We start from the raw sequence: 22,614 nt of genomic DNA on the forward strand, positions 1-22,614 counted from the left end.
GTACTAAACTTGCTGGGTTTTTTAAGTGGTTATGGGTTACATGGAACAAATGGAAACCAAGAAGTGATTGTTCTCTGCTGACTTGAAACTGAACTGTTCTTTTGTTTTGTTTTGTTTTGTTTTGTTTTGTTTTGTTTTGTTTTGAGTCAGGGTTTCTCTGTGTAGCTTTGGTGCCTGTCCTGGATCTCACTCTGTAGACCTGGCTGGCCTACAGAGAGAGTTCCAGGACAGCCAGGGATACCACACAGAGAAACCCTGCTGGGAGTGGAGGCAGGGGGTGCTAAACATGTGTGCTAGGCATTCTGCAGCTTATGTCTTTGCAGGCCTAGACAATGGGGACTATTTGAAAGTAGCTTCCGCTGCCCAGTCTGCTGCTCACTTTCCTTTGTGGTAGCCAAAGGGTAACTGCAGCTCATTCGCTACAAGTCCTGATTCGTTTATGTAGTATCTCACATTCAGACAGGTAACAATGCTGAGTAAGGAGTGGTTTGCCCACTGTCTAGCATTAGGCCTTGGTCTTAATTTAGAATTTGCTCTTCACTTGCTGTTTACTTGTTAACAAAGGAAGGCCACCCACTGTTTTTCAGTTTTGATCTAAAATATTATTCCTGGGTTAGGTATACAAAGATTAGTAAGCACAGTCTTTCCAAAGCAGAAGGGCTTGGGGGGATTACTTGGTTTTAAAGCTTTCTGCTGTAATAACTGCAAACATAATGTGTGATCTGTCTTACTTTTAGAGCAAAGCCGGCGAGATGATTTGGAAGCCCTGGGCCATATGTTCATGTACTTCCTCCGAGGCAGCCTACCCTGGCAAGGACTCAAGGTATCCTTGAAAGTGCTTTGTCTCTCTGCTCAGTTGATAATGAAAGGGCTGCTGGCTTGGTGTCTCTAAAAAGCACAGAGGGGAAGGTTGGCTCCACAGATGAGAGGCAGATTAGTGACATTAGTCACACTGTCAGTGTTCACCTGGGCTTTGGGAGCTCCAGTCTGTTCACATTTGGCTTCCTCACCTTTGTATCTTAATCCTGCCTCTTTGTGTTGGGTTTTCCATAATCCTTCCCTCTCTCCCTCCCGGCCTTGGCTGTGCTGCTTTTCTCTGCGTGTTGGTGTCCCTCCTCCACTATTATTATGTCGCCGGAGGAGGAGTGTTCCCAGGGTGTCAGGGAAGTTCTAGAACAAATTGATGACAGCAGCTGCTACACATTTACCAAAAAAGCCAGCATGGTTTTCCAGTCTCCTAAGGTGAACTGGAAAATATTTATTCATCCTCCATAGACAAAGGACTCAACTAAAATAGCAGGAAAACATTGAGGCTTAACATTGTTGTTCACATACATTAGTAAACAAGTAACTAAATAATAGCCACGTCTTGCAAACATATAGTTTTAGTCACTTTTTTTTTTTTTTTCCTTGAGACAGGGATTCTCTGTGTAGTTTGGTGCCTGTCCTAGATTTTGCTCTGTAGACCAGGCTGGCCTCGAACTCACAGAGATCTGCCTGCCTCTGCCTCCCAGTTGCTGGGATTAAAGGCATGTGCCACTACCACCCGGCTGAAATAACTTTTCCCAAAGCCCTTTACGTAATTTGAGGTATTCCTACACTTCCTTCCTCCAAGTAGGCAGAATAATTCATTTTCCTATGCTGTCTAGGACATTCTCTCTGATTGAACACAGGGCCTTGTACATGCTAGGCACATGTTCTTTCTCTGAGCTACAGCCAGAGCTCTATTCTCTTAAAAAATTTTTTTTTCTTAAGTTTCTCTCCTGACACCTCTCATCCATAATCCTCAAGTCATGTATGTCTTCTCATTGATATTGAGTTTTTTCAAATAGCTACACATACTGCTTACTGATCATGCAGCCAAACAGTTCATTAGTATACAGCCTTGTAAACTTGCTTGGAACTCTTGTGGACTGTGCAACCCCATTTTAGCGGTAGTAATGGATTTTAGAATCTCTCCAATTTACTTTCCTCGATATCACTTAAATCTGGGTGAAGCAGGCTGGCTGGAGCCTAATGAAGAGTCCAAGGTCCAAAAGCTTCGTGTGTGTGTGTGTGTGTGTGTGTGTGTGTGTGTGTGTGTGCGCGCGTGTGTGCGCGCGCAGTCCTGAGTATGCCACATTTTGGATTACTTTGACACACTGACACACACTTATTTGTTAGCAATGCCTATTCTGCAGATAACTTTTATGTCTGGAAAGGTTTTGTTGGTTGGTTGGTTTCCCCTGTCACTAAGCTATATCCTCAACCCTGGTAACCTTTGTTTAAAGGATTTTTTCACTTCTTGTCCTTCTGACAATATATATGTATGTGTAGTTTCTCTCTCCTTTGAAATAGAAAAATAAATTAACTGCAGAAAAGTTGAAAGAAATGTATGAGATTTCATCTGAGAAAACATGTTCTTTCTTTAGATGTCAACCAAATACTAGTATATGCCTCTAGTAGAAAATGGAACTGATCATAGAGGGAGAAGTACTTCTCACCTGAGAGTACTAAACATATTTTCAAGTGAAACTTTCTAGAACGCAGCAGAGGTTTATGTATATCTAAATACAGAATGGCTATACATTCTTATTTGTTAAAGGGAAAAAAATTAAGATCCACTAACAATTCCTGCCAGTTTGAAAATAACTATTATGGTGGCTAGAGAGAGATGCCTCAGTGGTTTAAGAGCATGTACTGCTCTTGTGGAGCACCCAAGTTCATTTCCTAGCACTCATATCAGGTGGCTCACAGCACCTGTGACTCCAACTTCAGGGAACTGGTATTGTTTCTGGTCTCCTTGGGCACATATTCTACATATAGATATACAAATAATTGAAAGTAAAGTCTTGAAAAGAATAACCCCAGTGTCTGAGAACATGTTTAAACTTAACTGACTTAGTATGTTTTTCCAGATAATTTTCTTTCTTTACTGTCTACAGGCTGATACATTAAAAGAGAGATATCAAAAAATTGGTGATACCAAAAGGAATACTCCCATCGAAGCTCTCTGTGAGAACTTTCCAGGTAGGATGTTAAAGGGTAATACAGCCAGTGTGACTGACACTTTGAAGTAGGTTATGTCACAGTATCTATAAACACCAACAGGTGTTGGCCAGATTATTTACATTTTTTCTTATTATTATTCAGCCCAAGGAAGGTATTACTTTTATTTGGTCCATAAAGAAAACATTAGTGTCAAGTAATCTGTATATATATATATATATACATGTATATATATATGTATACATATGTATATATATCTTGTGTGGCTCAGAGCTAACATCTGGGGCATTCAGCTAACAGGAAGGCTTTTTACCTTTTTCTTAACAGAGGAGATGGCAACCTACCTTCGGTATGTCAGGCGATTAGACTTCTTTGAAAAGCCTGATTATGAGTATTTACGGACCCTCTTCACCGATTTGTTTGAACGGAAAGGCTACACCTTTGACTATGCCTATGATTGGGTTGGAAGGCCTATTGTAAGTATCCTTTTAAAAAAAAAGCTCGCTGGGTGGTGGTGATAGTGCACATCTTTAGTCCCAGCACTCAGGAGGTGGAAGCAGCAGATCTCTGTGATTTTGAGGCCAGCCTGGTCTACATAGTGAGTTCCAGGACAGCCTGGGCTGTCACATAGAGAAACCCTGTCTTGAAAAACCAAAAAAAAAAAAAAAAAAAAAATTCTCAGGCCTGTATCGCCCAATCTTTTTACTTGCCAGTCCTTCTGCTTATAGGAAATTGCTTGCATTTACCAACCTTTTCCAAGTAACACTATAGGTTGCTGTCATTAGAACAATCAATGAGTTATATGGTTTTTGGATTATGACTTGTGGAGGCTGAAGAGATGGCTCAGCAGGTAAGAGCACTTGCTATTCTTACAAAGGACCCAGGTTCAGTTCCCTGAATTTACATGGTGCCTGACAACCATCTATAACTCCAGTTCAAGGGGATTCAGTGCCCTGCCTTCTTCTGCTCTGTGAGTACCAGACACGCATGTGGTGTTCATATTTAGGCAAACACTTATACACATAAAATAAAACAGATCCTCAAAGATTATAATGTATATCCTGAGATACTAGAAATTTTTTTTATTCTTATTTATTTTTATTTTATGTGCATTGGTGTTTTGCCATAGGTCAGGTCCCCTGGAAATGGAATTACAGACAGTTGTGAGCTGCCATGTAGGTGCTGGGAATTGAACCCAGGTCCTCTAGAGGAGCAGTCAATACTCTTAACCACTGAGCTATCTCCCCAACCCCAAGATACTAGAATTTAAGCCAATTTTTACACATTTCTTTTAACTGATTCACAGTTTAGTTCTGTCTGTGCTATAGAGGAACTTGACTTCTGTAGGAATATAATTCAGCACCTTAGGAAACTTGGATTTAATAGTTCTGGCCAGAGTCCACAGTATCAGAGACTGTGCTAACAGATAATGCTGCAAAACAGTTATTCTACTTCCTAAGGTAGCCTGCTCTCAAGTGGATTGTTTAGGACCAGACTACCTTCCCTTCTGCAAATGACCAAATTTGGGAAAACAAGATGATTTGAAAGAAAAACAGCAGTGGGCTAGAAAGATGGCTTAGGAATTAAGAGCACTGGCTGCTTTTCCAAACGACCTGGGTTCAATTCCCAGCACCCACGTGGCAGCTCACAACTGTCTGTAACTCCAGTCCCAGAGAATCCAACACTCTCTTCTGGCCTCCTTGGACACTACATGTATGTATGTGGTGCACAGACATACATACATGCAACTAAACACCCATACATATAAAAATAAATTTAAATTTTTTTTAGAAAAGAAAAAAAAAAGACTGATTCCTGCTCTGTAAGAATTAACATGCTAACATGCTGCTGCCCTTTGCAGAGCTATTACATTAAACTTGTTTTCCCCATTTGGCCTTTTGGGTGGAGGTTTTTGAAACAGGGTCTTTTTTTTTTTTTTTTTTTTTCTTTTAAGTTGATTTTTTTTTGTTTTGTTTTGTTTTGTTTTTGGAGACAGGGATTCTCTGTGTAGCTTTGCGCCTTTCCTGGATCTCTCTCTGTAGACCAGGCTGGCCTCGAACTCGCAAAGATCCACCTGCCTCTGCCTCCCAAGTGCTGGGATTAAAGGCGTGTGCCGCCACCACCCGGCTTGAAACAGGGTCTTATTGTGTAGCTTTGAATGTCCTGGAACTCATTCTATAGACCAAGCTAGCCTCAGACTCACAGAGATCCACCCAACTCTGACTCTGGGATAAAAGGTGTGTGCCACACCTTGCCAGGTTACCCATTTGACATTTACTTTCATTTTTCTAGCCTACTCCAGTAGGATCGGTTCATGTCGATTCTGGTGCATCCGCAATAACTCGAGAAAGCCACACGCACAGGGATCGGCCATCACAACAACAGCCTCTTCGAAATCAGGTATGTGTTAGGTTTTAGTTGTTTTAATCATAACCCTTCTTCATAGCTATTGTTAAAACCCAGGTTCTCCCTCTTCTCTATGTTAGTTGTTTATGTGGAGTTAAGAAAAACAGCTGGTTTAGTATGACATTGGAGCAACTGTCACAGCATGTGTAAATGCATTGAGATGAGGCATATAGACTAAAGAATCTGGGCCTGACCCACCAACTGTGGTATCACAGACCTTTAACCTCAGCATTGGGTAGAAGCAGACAGATCTCTGTGAGTTTGAGGCCAGCTCAGTCTACATAGGGAGTTCCAGGCCAGCCATGGCTGGATAATGAGACTCTGTCCCCAAAAAAGAAAAAAGAATCTGGGCCTGAGGAGATCTCTGGTTTTTAGGAGACCTGATCACTGGCTGTGAGTTAGGATCTAAGGTCCAAAGGACTGCTGGACATGCAGATGTACCACATGGTATACTTAGGGTCCTCTCTGGTGAATCTAGAGCTTATGCCAGTTGTACTCTTTGCTTGGTGCTAAGGGTGATGATTTGCCTTTTCAGCTGACCTGCTATAAACTGCATCCTGCACAGTTGCAGTCATACCGAGGTTGATTTGAAAGTTGTGTAAGATACCTTGAAGATACAATGCAGGGCTAGAATATTTGCCTGGCACTTACAAAGCCATGGGTTCAGGATCTGGCACAGCCACAAAAAAAGGAAGATTCATCTATGTTTAGAGCTCAGTGTGATGGGACAAGTCTTTTAATCCCAGTTCTTTTAAGTTAGAAACAGTAAGAATGCTGTAAGTAGAGGCCAGCATGGGCTACATAGTAATATTCTTATCTCAAAAAGCCAGAATAAGTGGGTAAGCAGATCTTCACAGTTTCCTCTCAAGGGAAGAGAAAATGAACAAAATCAATTAGAAGCACTAGTACAAAATATTAACAGAAGTAGTGTTGGAAATACAATTCTGAGTGATAGTTTTCTAAAACATCTTCTAATGAAGTTCCAGTTTTTTAACAAAAAGACACTTAAAAAGAATGTATAGGGCCAAGCAGTGGTGGCACACGCCTTTAGTTCCACCACTCAGGAGGCAGAGGCAGGAGGATCTCTGTGAGTTCAAAGTCATCCTAGTCTAGAGAATGAGTTCCAGGACAGTCAGGGCTTCACACAGAAAATCTGACTGAAAAACAAACAAACAAACAAAGAATGCATAAAAGAGAAAAGGAATACAAGTGAAACCATAATCATTATATCTCTGCCCCTTTTTGGGAGTTGGGGTGGGTTTTGAGACAAGGTCTTTCTGTGTAGTCTTGGCTGTCATAACACTCGCTTTATAGACCAGGTGGTCTAAAACTCACAGAAATCCACCTGCTTCTGCCTCCCAAGTGCTGGGATTAGAGGCGTGCGCTACTACCACCTGGCTTGCCCATTTTTTAATAATTGTTTTTAATTAGTGTACAACATAATGGGTTTCATTAAGACAATTTTATACATGTATTTCATTGTACTTTGTTTAGCTGCCCTCCATCACCCTCTTGTCTTCTCTCTCACTGATCCCCTTCTTCTCTTCCAATAGTCCAGTTTCTGCTTTACAAACACACACTTTTTTTAAAAAATCTAGATTGTCCATATGAAAGAAAATGAAGCAGTTTGTCTCCTGCCCCCATTGCCCTGTCTTGTCTCCTCCCTTTAGTGGTCTCCTTACTCTTCCCCACTTTCATGTTGTATAGTCTGTGCTAGGGATTGGCAGATGCAGGCACTTGCTGCCAAGCCTAATGACCTCAGCTCAGTGCCCAGGATTCACATGGTGGAAGGAGAGAGGGATAAGCAGTGAGCTCTTATTTCCAAAGATCTGACAAGTAGATAGGCCATGAAACCAGGTAATAGCACAAGGCAGAACAGATAAACATTAAAAACATTAAAAAGTATTACCACTTGGAGTTTGTTTTTGTTTTTGTTTGAAACAAGGTCTCTGTGGATCAGACTGACCTCAGAAACACACAGATATCCCCTGAGTGCTGGAATTAAAGGCATGGCCCATCATACCCAGTCTCATTTGGAATTCAAAGGAAATACTTCCCCTAGTCAGAGCATGGTAAACTTTCACTGGGAGAAAAAAAAATGCCTCATTTGAAATGCTCTTGAAAGAAGTAGAGATAGACAAGCAGAAAGAGTGTGAGCAACAACATTATACATCTAATAAAGGAAACCTAGGAATCAAGGCTAGAAAACTAAGAAGCTCCCCAAATGCTAGGCTGGAGAATTGTTGGTCCTTAACTTCAGTAGGTACTTGGGATAAAAACAGAAGACTGGGAATGACAAAATTTGCTTTAAACTTCTTTATTTTAACTTGGCAACTAATGTGGGGAAAAAAATAAGAATAAATTAAAATATGAGGACCTGAGTTCAATCCCTGAACTTGATTTTGATCCAGAACTATTCTTGGTGGCGTGAGCTTATAGTCCCAGTGCAGGGAAGGTAGAGAGAGACAGGAGGATCCCTGGTTTCAGTTACCAGTCAGCCTGGTGAACATCGAAAGCCCCAGGTCCCAGTGAAGAGACCATGTCTCAAAAAGCAAGGTGGCTGACTTCTGATGAACATGACCTCAAAGGTTGTCTTCTGGCCTCCACATGCAAACATACATGTATGTACACTTGCACTCACATAAACATATACCTCTAGACATAAACACAATACACACAAAACATTCCAGCACTGATCCATACCTCTGGATGAGTCATAGAGCACTTGTTCAGCCTGCACAGGAGCTTGGGTTCAATCATCCACACACATGGGAGTGTAAATAAATGTACATTTCAGGCCTTTCCTTTCTCTTTCTTTTTTTTGGGGGGTTGGGGGTGGGGGAGGTTCTAGACAGAGTTTCTCTGTGTATCCCTAGCTGTCCTGGAACTCGTTCTGTAGACCAGGCTGGCCTCAAACTCAGAGATTAAAGGCATATGTCACCATCACTTGGCCCTCTTTCATTTTAAATTATTATTTTTTATTTATTTTTGTTCTGAAAATAAAACTGAAGACCTTACACAAGTGTGCTTCTAGTGAGCTACAGTCTTAGTGCAAGCCTGATTTTCCAATTTTATGTGACTCAAAAAGAACTTTTAAAAAGAACTTTTCTGGAATTGGGTGTTAGCTCAGTCGGTGAATGCTTGCCTTGCAAGCGTGAGGACTTGAGCGGTATCTGAAGGATATATGTGAGAAAGGCTGGGGGTCTGGAGAGTTAACTCAGCAGTTAGAGCACTTGCTGCTCTTCCAGAAGACCCAGGTAGGTCCCCAGCACCAAATATGCCTTTCAAAAAACACAAACAACAAAAACACCTGGGAATGGTGGCAGACACACACCTGTAATCCCAGTAGTGTGGAGATTGAGACAGGCTGTTCCCTGGGGCTCACTAGCCAGCCAGCCTATCTTACTTGGTGAGTTCAGAGCCAGTGAGAGACCATCTTTCCTAAAAAGAAAATAAAATGTGGATGGCCACCAGGGAAACAACACCAAGGTCGACCTCTAGCCACATATGCCTATGTACACAAATGTTTACACATGCGCACACCAAAACAAGAAAAGTAGAACAAAACCAGCATTTATGGAGAAGTAATTGGTTCATAAAACTCTAAAGAATGCTAACTGCCGGGCGGTGGTGGCTCACACCTTTAATCCCAGCACTCGGGAGGCAGAGGTAGGTGTATGTCTGTGAGTTCGAGGCCAGCCTGGTCTACAGAGTAAGTTCCAGGAAAGGTGCAAAAGCTACACAGAGAAACACTGTCTGGGGGGCGGGGGATGCTAACTGGCCAGTAAATGGACTTTTTGATGTTTTTATTGACATATGTTAGTTATACATGATGATGGGTTTCATTGTGACAATTTTTATTCATCACCCTTTCCTTTCCCCTCTCACTCCTACTAATCCTTTCTTCTTCCTAACTAGTTTCTCTTCTGCTTTCATATCGTGGGTTTTTTTTTGTTTGTTTGTTTGTTTTTTGGGTTTTGGGGGTCTTTTTGTTGTTTTTGCTGTTTTTTATTTTTTGAAGATTTACTTACCTTATGTGTGTGTATATATATGTACACACACACACACACACACACACACACACACACACACACACACACACTGTGTATATGCAGGTGCCTGAAGAGGACAGAAGAGGGTATTAGATCTCCTTGAACTGGAGTTATAGGCAGTTGTGTTATAGTTGCTCCCTAGTGTGAGTGGTAGGGACTGAACCCTCTGGTCCTCTGGAAGAGCCAGCAAGTGCTCTTAACTGCTGAACCATCCCTCCAACTTCCATATCTTCTTTTGTTTTTGGTGACCATTGAATTAATTATGGTTACTAACAGGGGAATGGGCAATTTACCAGTGGCTACAGGGCTGAAGAAAATGTCCCCCAGAAACTATTAACTGCCTGTAGTTCCTCAAATAGAGGCAAGTCTTTGAGAACCCCTCTTCTTACGTTTTTGTTCTTGTTGTTTTGTTTTGTTTTTGTTGTTTGTTGGGTTTTTGAGACAAGGTTTCTCTGTGTTGCAGCCCTGGCTGTCCTGGAACTTGCTTTGTAGACAAGGCTGGCCTCTAACTTGCAGAGATCCACCTGCCTCTGCTCCTGAGTGCTGGGGTTAAAGGCATGTGCCACCACTGCCTGGCACTTTTTTTAAAATTTATGCATATGAGTGTTTTGTTGGCATGTATGTCTTTGTGCCTTGTGTGCCTGGTGCCCACAGAGGTTAGAAGAGGTCATTGGATCTCCTGGAACTGGAGTTACAGACAATTGTAAGCCACCATATAGGCACTGGGAACTGATCTCGAGTCCTCTAACTGCTGAGCCATCTCTCCAATCCCCTTTAATCCTTTAAATCTTGGGGAGATGGGCACTGTTGTGGCACACACCTAAAGCAAGGGATCATGAGTTTGAGGCCAACCTGGGCCTACATGATGAGATCCTGTCTCAAAAAGTAAACCAAGTTTTATAGAACTAATACTACAGAATAGTGTAAGGCCTTAAATATTCTACTTAAACTTTGCTAAATTAGTTGTATCTATTCTAACGTTAGAAAAACAGATTTAATCTATTATCTCTAGGCATCAGACAATATCACTAAGTTTATAACATGGTATAATTGTGCTGTACACGATAGCCCTATTTTAAAAAACTTAACATATGAATATCTATCAACAGAAATAATTGGAAGGGAAGCATCAGAGTAGTGTGTACTCTAATCCCAGCTACACAGGTCACTGGTGAGATAATGGTTTGCCAGTTCAAGGCCAGTCTGAGCAACTTAACAAAAACTCCATAGGGGTGGGGGAAGGAATGTTTATAATAGTGTGAACTCTCTTGTGGTGCTGTCAACACAAAATCCTACCCCACTTTGTAGAAATTACATAGTAAACAAGTTAATGCAGCTACCTCCTTATTGAACTGCCTCATCTCTGCAGGAAATAACAGCAAATATGGCCAGGATCTTTTACAATGCTATTATTATCCATGTGACCTCATAGTCTATTAATAACGATGATTAAATTGTAGCTTTATAGGAAATGTCTTTTAGGTGACTTACCAGTGAGGTTTAAGGAGTTCGTGTCAATGAAATCCTTAGAGGGAGATAGTTAGTATGGAGCCTTAAGCTATTGCCTTCTCATGCTTCCTTTTTTTTTTTTTTTTTTTTCTTTTTCCTCTCTTATTAATTTTTCGACTTGGCATACAAAGTAATGGAAATTTCTTATATGTATGTTATTATACATTGCTCTAATTCATTCCTCCCCTCCTCTGTCTTCTGCATTTTCTTTATAGAATACACATTTATAGCTACCAGCTTTTCTGAGATTTATAGGCTCCTTATCTAGTGTTCATGTAGAGCAGCAATATTGCACCCCAACCCCTGCTGCTGTTGTTAATCAGCAGCAATTAAAATTTGATTTACTAATTCCTCATTACTGCCTCTCACACTACTTGTTTTTCATTTTTCAGAGTCTTAGGATTGTTACAGCTGTGCATCATGATGTTAGTACCTCCTCAGCCATCTGGCACAGGGCAAGAGGCACCTAGTCCAGATTCTTCAAAATGAAAAGTCACACGTAATTGAGATCAGAATAGTGTGAGATCTTAAACAACAATCAGGTAAAGAAGGCATGAGGGCAGCCTGAATAGCAGCAGAAATAGAAACAGTCCAAAAAGGTTTATTAATTGAAGGCCCTATTTTTGCTGAATATATATCTGCCCTTTTGCTTTCTAAAAGAAAGTAATTCACATTGTTCATGTCAATTAATAAGTTATTTCTAATTCCAAATTAGATACTATTAGCTGAAGGAATCATAAGCTTTATTTTTGTCTTTCTGTGCTTACTTGTTCTTGGCATATGAACTTCCTTTAAAAAGATATTTTGGAAGCTGGAGAGATGGCTCAGTGGTTAACATCACTGGCTGCTCTTTAGAGGACCTAGGTTCAGTTCTCAGCACCCACATAGTAACTTAGAACCATTTGTAACTCCAGTTCTGGGGGATCTGACATCCTCTTTGATCTCCATAGGCACATGGTACACATACATACATGTAGGTAAACCACTCATATTTATAAAACAGATCTAAAAAATTTTAGTAAGTAAAATATCAAAAAAATTTTAAAAAATACTTCATTAATTTCAATATGAAAGCATATTCCATCCACTGTTCACTTTAGTAAATGTCTTGTGGTCAGATACAGTGTTTTATGCTTGTAATCCCAGCTTTGGTAGGCTGAAGTAGAAGAATTGCTATAAATTCCACACTAAGCAGGGTTACCAGAATGAGACCCTGACTCAGAAATGGAGGAGGAGGAAAAAGGAAAGAAGAAAAAGAAAGTGTCATGGACATTAATCTTGAAAATAAATAGTAGGCTACCTATTTAAGGAAATGACATTGTGTTGGTTCCTTGTGTAAAACTTTTATCTGCTCAGTTTTATTTAACCAATGAAATTATGAGTATGACTGTTTGCTCAACACTCTTTGAACTTTCTGAATTTGATCTGCTTATTAGCTGCTGAAATTACACGAATGGAAAGCTGAAGGGGGGTGCCCAACTTTTGGTTGGCTCCCTCTCTACTTTTGTTCAGTCCAGGTTTTCTTTCGACTGTTGGTTCATTAGTGGAAATGAATACAGTCACAGTACTAGTTCTCAGTGCTTTGCAGCAGTTGTTAATGTCAAGCTCCAGACAGAAACCCTGCAGGAGCACTAATTACTGGATTTTGTTGTTGCTTTCTGTTGCTTTACCTTTCCTTCCATATCTTGGTGTCATGCTTCTAATGCCTAAGCAGACTGCATCATCAGAGCGCCGAGGAGAGTGGGAAATCCAGCCCAGCCGGCAGACCAATACCTCATACCTGACGTCTCACTTGGCCGCAGACCGCCATGGGGGTTCAGTACAGGTACCTACTGTCTTCCCTGGCCTTCTCAGCCTGGCTAGTAGAATGTTGGTTTACTCTTGCAGTTTGGGTTCCTTTCAGATGGCCACTTACAGCAGGGGTGAGTTGCTTCTGTTTAACTGATAATTTCTGTGCTGATTTTCTATGGACTTTGGTAAAAGTCATTTTTTTTTTTTTTTTTTGAGATAATTGCTGCTTTTTGTCATTGACTTAGAAACATCTATGTGATTTCTGTACTGAGTTAACCCACCCTACAGTCTTGATCTACTCATGATCTGCAAAATACCATCAAGGTAGAAATGTTTTAGTATCTGAATTGTAAAGTCCAGAAACTTAAAATCCTTCCAGTACTAGAGGTATGCGAGTGTAGCGCACTCCATGATGATAGATGATTTAGCACCTAATAGCCTGGGAGTATTGCTTGAGGGATTTCCTGAGTGGATATCCAAGAAGTTGAGCTGTTTTGTATTTTGTCTCTGGAATAAATTTGGTCTTGGAAATTATTTCTGTTTTTATTTGGGCTAGCATGAGGTTTTCTTCTCTGTTTGGTACCAGGAATATCTTCTGTCTCTTCACTTTTTTTGTGTGTAACTTTTAAAATCCTAACCAGGAAAAAAATTCAACTGAATATTTTTCTCATACTGATGACCCACTAATTGAGGTATAGAAATGAACTCTCTGCATGTAAATAAAATCTTTTTTTTTTTTTTTTTTTTTTTTTTTTTGGTTTTTTGGTTTTTTGAGACAGGGTTTCTCTGGGTAGCTTTGCACCTTTCCTTACTCACTCTGTAGACCAGGCTGGCCTCGAACTCACAGAGATCCGCCTGCCTCTGCCTCCTGAGTGCTGGGATTAAAGGCATGCACCACCACCGCCTGGCAAGAAATCTTTTTAAATTGACGTGGTGGTGCAGGCCTTTAGTTCCGGCATTCAAGGGTCAGAGGCAGGTGAATCTCTATGCATTCAAGGATCCTGGTCTACATAGTGTGCTCAAGCCAGCCAAGGTTACATAGAGAGACCTTGTCTCAAGAAAAAAAAAAAAAAAAAGAAGGAAGGAAGGAAGATAGGTAGAAACAAAGAGATTAACAAGAATTGCTTGGAGGCATATATCTATAAAAAGGTGGGAAAACAGTAACAGCAGCAGAGAATGTTGGAAGTTGAAATACACAGCTCAAATAGCAGGAAAAAATTGGATCTTAGTCTATTCACCTTAGAATTTCCCAAAAGGCTCAAGAATGGGCCTTCTTTAAGTGGAGGAGTGTTAGCAGGGCATATATTAAAAAAGAGTGGTTGAAAGTCTAAGAAAGCAAAGATCCTTATATGTTCCCTTCTTTCTTCACCAGAGACCAAATCTTTATTTGGAGAGGGGAAGTGGGGGTCAGACCATCCCATCTGATTCTGCATCCTCCTACCCCCACCTCCCACCCTCCAGCACAGGCCTCACCTTGTTTCAGGGGCAGCATCAGGCAGGACCTGAGGCAGTTGTGGGTGGAGACACGGAAGTCAGTGACGTACAGCTGGTCGATTTCTTGTTCAACTCTGATGCTTCACACCTGGAAATGCTGAGCAGCTGATATTAAAATAAAAAGCCACAGTGGCAAAGCTGGAGAGCAGCTCAGCAGTTTAGAGCACTTGTTGCTCTTGCAAAGGACCCAGGTTTGGTTCCCAGCACCCACATTGAAGCTCACAGCCATTTGTAACTCCAGTTTCAGAGGCTCTAACACACTCTTCTGCTTCCATGGGCACCAGGTTCACCGACATACATGCAAGCAAAATGCCAGTACATGTAAAAAAATTGTTAAGAAATACAAAGGAAAAATTGGTAGTTTTGTTTTAAGAACAAGGTGTAATTTTTCTGATAGAAAAACATGACAAAATAACATTAAATTAAAGAGAAAGCACACATACACACAAAAACCTGGGCAGTGGTGGTGCACTCCTTTAATCCCAGACTAGCATTTTGAGGCAGAGGCAAGTGGATCTCTATGAGTTCAAGGCCAACCTGGTCTACAAAGTGAATTCCAGCATAGCTAGAGCTATATAGAGAAACTCTGTCTCAAAAAAACAAAATTAAACACACACACCAAAACAAACGAACAAAGAGAAAGCAGTGAAATAGCAACACAACACAAAATGAATTATCCAAAAGTGCACAGATCTCTTATTGTAGAAAAGTGGATGTACTTCCCTCTTCAGAATTACCAAATTAACAGTGTGCTAACAGTTTGTGTATCAATCAGTGCCACAGAGAAATTCTTTGGGGAGTTACACAGTTTCTTTCCTGAAAGTTGAGAATATTTACATATCATATTCAAAATGAAATTAACATGTCTTCTATAAAAAACGAATTAAAAAAAGAAGTTAAGGCTTTGTTTGTTTGTTTGTTTGTTTGTTTGTTTGTTTTGAGACAGGGTTTCTCTGTGTAGCCCTGGCTGTCCTGGAACTCATGCTGTAGACCAGGCTGGCCTCGAACTCACAGAGATCTTCCTGTCTCTGCCTCTCACGTACTGGGATTAAAGGCGTGCGCCACCACTGCCCGGCATGTTTCTGCATTCTTTCATTCTGCAGAGGCACTTGGTGAAATCAGGCTGAGCTTAACCTAGATAACGAGCATTTGTTCTGATAAAGTGTGGACATTCTGGTTCTAATTTACTTAATGGGCAAGACACCTTGGTTTTCATCTTTGTAGTATTTCCACAGCTCTTTTTTTTTTTTTTTTTTTTTTTTTTTTCAGAGCTGAGGACCAAACCCAGGACTTTGCGCTTGCTAGGCAAGCACTCTACCACTGAGCTAAATCCCTAACCCCCAAAATGTAAGGTTTTTTGTTTTTGTTTTTGTGTTTTGTTTTTTGAGACAGGGTTTCTCTGTGTAGCTTTTGGAGCCTGTCCTGGAACTCACTCTGTAGACCAGGCTGGCTCCAAGCTCACAGAGATCCGCCTGCCTCTGCCTCCCAAGTGCTGGGATTAAAGGCATGCGCCACCACCGCCTGGCTTCCACAGCTCTTATTAAAGGCCTAAATTTAAGAAGACAAAACACTTTTCAAGTCAGCTGTGGTGGCTTACACCTTTAGTTCCAGTACTCAGGAGGCAGAGGCAGGTAGATCTCTTTGAGTTTGAGGCCAGCCTGGTCTATGTAGTCAGTTCCAGGACATCCAGAGCTATATAGTAAGAACCCATCTCAAACTACCAGACCCCCCCCCTCAAAAAAATAGTAATTTGAGCCAGATATCTTGGAAAATCTTAGCTAGTTAGGAGGTTGAAGCAGGAAGAACAATTGAGCTCAGGAACTTGAGGCTAGCCTGAACATCCTAACAAGACCCCATCTCAAAAAAGAAAAAAGGGTGGCAATTCATTACATCTGTGAAGTTCTTTATGGTGCTTCAAATCTCTAGTAGATATCATAGTTAACTGCCATATAATATATGGTAGGTAATATGAACGTTATTGGCCCTGTACACATGTACAGAGAATGTCAACAGTGGAGTTAGAATCCAGCCCTGTCAAAATAGTATTTGTCCTGTTGCACATCCAGGTAGGAGTCTAGTCATATAAACTCTTGCAAACTTGAAGTAGGTTCATGCTATAAATACAGAGATTAATACCTATTAACCCCCAGATTTTTGTTTTTTTGAGACAGGGTCAGACTGGCCTCAAACTTGCTATGTAATGGATAATAACCTTGAACTTCAGATTCTTCTAACTCTGTCTCCTGAGTGCTGGAATTACAGGCATGTGCCACCATACCTGGTTTTATATGGTGCTAGGAATCAAACCCAGGGCTTTGTACCTGCTATACAAGTGTTCTACCAATGGAGCAAAGGCCCAGACATGTTATCTAAGATTTTCTTTAAGGCTCTTTTGTTTTATTTTTTGGTTTTGTTTTTCTGAAACAGGGTCTCACTATGTAGCCCATGGTAGTCTCAAACTCAGTCATCCTGCCTCTTCCTCCAGAGTGCTATCATGTGCTTCAGATAAGTATAAGGGTAGAGACAGGAGTAACGTTCCTTTTGTGCCTGATTTGTTTGAAATTATATGCTTTCTGATACAGATATTGTTGATTATAAAGTGAGAATAACCTCTTCCTTAGATTGCCTAAGGACACTGCTTGTAGGCCAAGTAGCAATTCGTAGGGAGGAGAAATTATAAAGTGTAAGACTTTACCATGACCCAGAGTCATAGGTAATTCTCCATAGTGACTCTTACTAGTAATTCTTTCATATTAGTAGGATTGAAGAAATAGAAAGATAAATATGCTAGGGTAACTTTGAATTTCCTCTGCAGCTCATGCTGGCTACACACTTCCAATCCTCCTGCCTCGGACACCTGAATGCTGACATTATAGGTATGCACCCCTACACTTGGCTTTTAGCCAAGACATCTTACATATCATTTTGTCTAGTTCCTTAGTTGTTCATTATGAGTTAGTGATTCAGTTACCGTGCTTTCCTAGAACACACACAGCCTTTGATTTACTCCCCAGTAGTGCAAAAAATGAATGAATGAAGGAATAAATAAATAAATAAATGAATGAAAATTTTCGGGTGGCTACTTTCATGTGTAAACATTGTGCTCATAGAATAAGCCACTCACCAGTGTTAACAGTTACGTGTGCTAGAAAATATGTCCCCAGAAATCACAGCAGAACTAAGGAAGTCAGCAGGATGTGGTTTGTAATCACTTAACCTTCTCAGCCTTTTTTATGCTGGACTTCCCCCAACTTCTATTTTGAAACTTTCAAATCTGCAGAAAAGTTGGGACTATCCTTAATCTCCATTAAGAAAGTATTAAAATTCTGCCACATTTACTTTAATTTTGTGTGCTTGCATGCATATGTGTTTACTTTCCAGACTATTTGAAAGTTAAAACAGTGTATCTTATCCACACACACTTCCACCTACATCTCCTAAGAACAAATAAATATACTCTTTCACATAAGCAGTAACTCTATTGCCTCTCAAAAAAAAAAAAAATTAGTATCTCATAATATCTAACAGCCCAAATTCCAGTTGTCCTTAAAGTTTTATAGTGTCCAGAATCTAACCGGGATCCCTACGTCCCATTGGTTGTTTTGCCTCTCCCATCTCTTTCAGTCCTTCAATCTCTCTCTGTTTTGTTTGTTTATTGTGGTTGTTTTGAGACAGTCTTACTATGTAGCCTAGGCTAACCCACATCTCATTGTATAACCTAGGCTAGCCTCCAACTCATGGTGGTCCTCCAGTTTCTGGCTCCTAAGGCCTGGAAGTTTAGGTGTACACCACCGTGCCTAATTCATTAGTGTCTTAATCCTACCTTTTTTTTTTTTTTTCCCCTGCATGAATGTAAGTGCACCACATGTGCCTGGTGCTCTTGGAGGTCAGAAGAGGGTATCAGTTCCCTTGGAACTGGAGTTATACATAATTGTGAACCACAGTGTAGGCACTAGGAACTGAACCCAGGTCCTTTATAAGAGCAACAAACTCTCTTAACTGTTGAGTCATCTCTCTATCACTTTAATCCCTTTTAATCATTATCAATCACCAGTGATTTTTTTTTTAAGGTTTTTATAACATGATCCTTCTTGAAAAGTCCAAGTCCTGGATTTGTCTAATTTTTGAAATTGTAATTAGATTCAGAAGAAACCTGTTTGCAGAGAGGGGAAAATACTGTGTTGTATAATATATGCATATTATACATGTTAGGCTGTCCACTAATCAGAGATACTAAAAGTGATCACTAGCAGAAATTTGAGTCTTCCTCAGGTAAGTCTTAATGTAGGGTTCTTTTTTTTTTTTTCATTAACCATATATCATTATTGTAATTTTCTCACTCATATCTTATTAACAAGAATAAGGCCAGACATGATACTCTAGACCTGTCGTAATCCTACCTCTGTGGAGGCTAAGGCAGGAGCAATGCCATGAATTTATATAGTAAGTTAAGTTTATATAGCCCAGGCTATATTGTGGGTTCCAGACCAGGGCTATAGCATGAGACCCTTGTCCTCCCCTCCCCCCCTCATAAAAAGGAGGAAGAAGAAAAAGCCCAGTAAGTATTCTTTTGTAGAAATAATGGTGGTTATACATTACAAGTAGGTAGCATTCACTCTGTCTGCCCCAAAGGTAGTAAACATTTCCTCCTGCTTTCCTTTTTATGATCATTTAGGAAATTTTGGCAAATTAGCTACTAGTAAGTACCCCATAGCTTGAGGAAAATAAGAATATCAGTAAGATGAATCTTTTTTTAATTAATTAATTAATTTATTTATTTATTTTTGTTGTTGTTGTTGTTCTTTGAGACATGTTTCTTTGTGTAGCCATGGCCATCCTAGAACTTACTCTGGAGACCAGACTGGCCTCAAACTCATAGAGATCCACCTGCCTCTGCTACCTGCGTGCTGGGATTAAAGACATATGCCTCCACGCCCAGCTTAGATGAATTTTTTTTGAGCCATTACTGTATCTCCTGACTCTGGGCTGAATACTTACTGTCACTTATCTGCATGGTGACCCCATTAGAATAAACATCACTCTTTCCCTATTTTACAGACTAGGAAACTGGGGTACAGAAAGATTAAAGATCTTGCCCAGGCACCCACAACTGTAGAGCTAGAATTCAAACGCATGGCTGCCTATTTTTTTTTTAAGGATTTATTTGTTTATTTTATGTGCATTGGTGTTTTGCCTCCTGTATCCCCTGGAACCGGAGTTACAGACAGCTGTAAGCTACCATGTGGGTGCTGGGAATTGAACCTGGGTTCTCTGGAAGAGCAACCAGTGCTCTTAACTGCTGAGCCATCTCTCCAGCCCCCACTGCCTAATTTTATAATGCAGTTCTTACTATTTCCTACCTCCTCCAGTTTTATATACAAGGTGTCCCCAATCCATTCCTAACATTCCTTACTGATGTACTCCTCACATCAGTCTATAAGAACAGTCTCAAATAGATGAAGTTATTACCCAATAGCATAAGCTGTCTGAACCGTTTATCCTATTTTGTGGTTCTTTCCCATGTTTCAGCCAAGATCTTTAACAGCAGAGTGGTTTGTGCGGGGTCCCTTTTCCCAATCCCCAGCACCCACATAAACAGGAATCATGTGCTGGAACTGAAACCAGGTGGCAGAAGCAGCTGCACGAGCAAGACAAGCCTGAACGGGTCCGTGAAGCAGATGACAGGAATGAGCGCCATCACTTAACAGTTCGGGGACCGTCAGGGAGACATAGGATGACAGTGAGCCTGAAATAAAGACCATTGAAATAAGACTGCTTTTCCAAGGGAAATTTGTCTTTACCGTCTTCCTTCTCAACAGAGAGGGTGTAGCACTCTTGTTTGAGTAACTTCAAACCAGTGATCAAAGCCGTGAAGAAATTTCTCAAGGAAAGTGCCATTATTTATGGTTTCTGATGCCCATTCTTGGTTTCTTTTTGAGAATTTATTTTTTAAGTCATCATTACTCAAAGTATATAATTATGTAGTATAATTAACTGAGAGTAGTAGAATTTACCCACCATGGTCAAGGGAGCAAATGAATTAACCTTTAGAAGTCAGCTATACAGGTTTTGTGGGGATTTTTGTTATTGTTGTTGTTGGTGGTGGTGGTGGTTGGTTGTTTTTCAGGACAGCTATGGCTGTCCTGGAACTTGCTTTGTAGACCAGGCTGGCCTTGTACTCACAAAGATCTGCCTGCTTCTGTCTCCTGAGTGCAGAATTACAGACATGTACCACCACTGCCTGGCTCAGTTATTTTTTCAATACAGAACTATACACATTTTTGAAAAATGAAAGACTGTGTGGACAGACACGGTGGAAACCATAAAAGCCTATAGATCCTAACTTAACCCTTGGTTAAGACATTCTGTAGTGTTCCTGTCCATTAAAAGGAAATAATTGGGGCTGGGGGACAGCAAGATGGCACAGTAGGTAAATGCACTTGACACCAAGCCTGATGACCTGAGTTCAGCAGCCAGGAAACACATAGTAGAAAGAGCGAGCCACCTCCTGTAAGTTATCCTCCAACCTCACGTACACACTGTGGCACTTGAGACTAACCCCTTAACACATACATACACATAAGTATAATTTGTTTTGTTTTGTTTTAAGTAATTGAGCCAGGGAGATGGGTCAGTTGGTAAAGTATTTACTGCAACACGGGCACCTGAATTGGAGCCCTACAACTTATGGTTGGTTGATTGGTTGGTTGGTTGATTGGTTGGTTGATTTGAGTCAAGGTTTCTCTGTGTAGCCTTGGCTGTCCTGGAACTTGCTCTAGAGACCAGGCTGGCCTCGAACTCACAGAGATCCGCCCGCCTCTGCCTCCTGAGTGCTGGGATTAAAGGTGTGCACCACTACCTCCCAGCTTGTTTGTTGGTTTTTGATTTTGTTTTTGTTTTGTTTTGCCTCTTGTTTTTCAAGGCAGCTAGTGGTAGCCTGTCCTTTGTAATCCCAGCACTAGAGAAATAGAGGCTTGGAAATCTCTGGGTTTCAGTAGCCAGCCAGCCTAGCTTAATCAGCAAGCTACATGTCCCAGTGAGAGACTTTCCCAAAATAAGGTGCAAAGTTCCTAAAGAATGACACTAGTGTTCACCTTTGGTCTGCATGGGCATATGCATACACATGACCCTCATGCACACATGCACACTTGAATACACACAAGTAATTATGACATATTAAGTAAGGGATTTTTAAGGATTAAATATATACACACACATAGAGTGTAGCAGAGTGCTAAGCACAAAGTAGGCACTCAGTATGAAGCTAATTGTCATCATTGCATGATTATATCATTGAGTTAAGTGTTCTAACGTGATGTAGGTCTAGGAACCCTCCCTAAATCAGGACAGTGTTCCCTTAACCCAAGTAAACACACATTCCACACCCTGCCTGGCTAGTACCTAAGTGTGAGACCTAATCTCTCTTAATCTACTCTGGTGGAGGCAGGAACTTCATACAGCCATGGTACTTATTGCGGTCTGTCTCTGTTTCAGGTGGTTAGCTCAACCAATGGAGAGCTGAATGTTGATGACCCCACTGGAGCTCACTCAAATGCACCAATCACAGCTCATGCCGAGGTGGAGGTAGTGGAGGAAGCTAAGTACGTTCATCTTTCAGAGGGGTTGTGTTATCTTTCAAAGGGTTTGTCTCATCATGGGTTGGAACTCTGTTCTGTCTCCTCAGTGTGCTGCTCATCACAGACTGGAATCTTCATGCTTGTATCCACAGCTTTCTTCTTCTGACCATTTTATTTATTTTTTTTTTTTTTGCATGGTGCATTAAGGCTGATGCCACCCTTCTTTAGCACTGGTTTCTGGGCAGATAGTTATATTTTTCTAGGCTACCTTGGACAGAAGACATAGTGAACTAAAAGTGAAAGCTACAGTAGATAGGAGCCACGAGTTTCTTGAGGCCTCTAGAGCTTCTTGCTCCCTATGGGTTACAGAGAAAAGTGTGTTAAACCCTGGGCCTTGGTGTATAGAATCACATATCTAATTTTTGCCTAACCACTCTGGATGGATGGCCCTGAATAAAAGAGTTTGGGAGACAAACTTTCAGACAGTCTGGACTCAGAAAAACTAAGTAATTTTCAGACAAGGCAAGATAAAATTGTACTTGTAAATATGAGAATCTTGGGACAGCAAAGAAGTAACCCTAATCCCAAGGAAACAAGGCAGTTGCTCACTTCCTCTTTTGCTTCTCCTGCATGTGTGTGTGTGTCTTGCTGTGCTCTCCCATAGCCCCTTGGTGCTTTCTGCATGGTCTGTGTTTAAGCTCTGAGACTCTGGGCTGGAAGGTAATACTGATTCTGCTGTACAAACAGCATTTCTACCACTTCTTTTCCATTTTTCCCTATCCCAAACTCAGATCCAG

General features: G+C 40.8%; 1 protein-coding gene across 9 annotated transcripts in view; it reads left to right on the forward strand.

Moving 5' to 3' along the window:
- Window positions 1–22,614, forward strand: part of Csnk1g1 (casein kinase 1 gamma 1) — a 161,213-nt gene that overhangs the window by 112,125 nt on the left and 26,474 nt on the right. For 4 of the 9 annotated variants that reach the window (XR_009380266.1, XR_009380267.1, XM_059268134.1 and 1 more), the window contains 6 exons: window positions 738–823; window positions 2,925–3,009; window positions 3,316–3,464; window positions 5,281–5,388; window positions 12,670–12,780; window positions 21,735–21,841. Coding sequence is in view for 5 of the 9 variants with exons in the window: in XM_059268134.1 (XP_059124117.1) it covers window positions 738–823; window positions 2,925–3,009; window positions 3,316–3,464; window positions 5,281–5,388; window positions 12,670–12,780; window positions 21,735–21,841 (646 nt within the window). In the remaining 4 variants the exon portion in view is untranslated. Of the gene's footprint in view, window positions 1–737; window positions 824–2,924; window positions 3,010–3,315; window positions 3,465–5,280; window positions 5,389–11,347; window positions 11,498–12,669; window positions 12,781–19,769; window positions 19,881–21,734; window positions 21,842–22,614 lie in introns of those variants that run through there. The other 5 variants (XR_009380268.1, XR_009380269.1, XM_059268138.1 and 2 more) reach the window with 5 other exon arrangements.

The sequence above is a fragment of the Peromyscus eremicus genome, chromosome 7 (assembly GCF_949786415.1).
Source record: "Peromyscus eremicus chromosome 7, PerEre_H2_v1, whole genome shotgun sequence".
Classification (NCBI taxonomy): Eukaryota; Metazoa; Chordata; class Mammalia; order Rodentia; family Cricetidae; genus Peromyscus; species Peromyscus eremicus.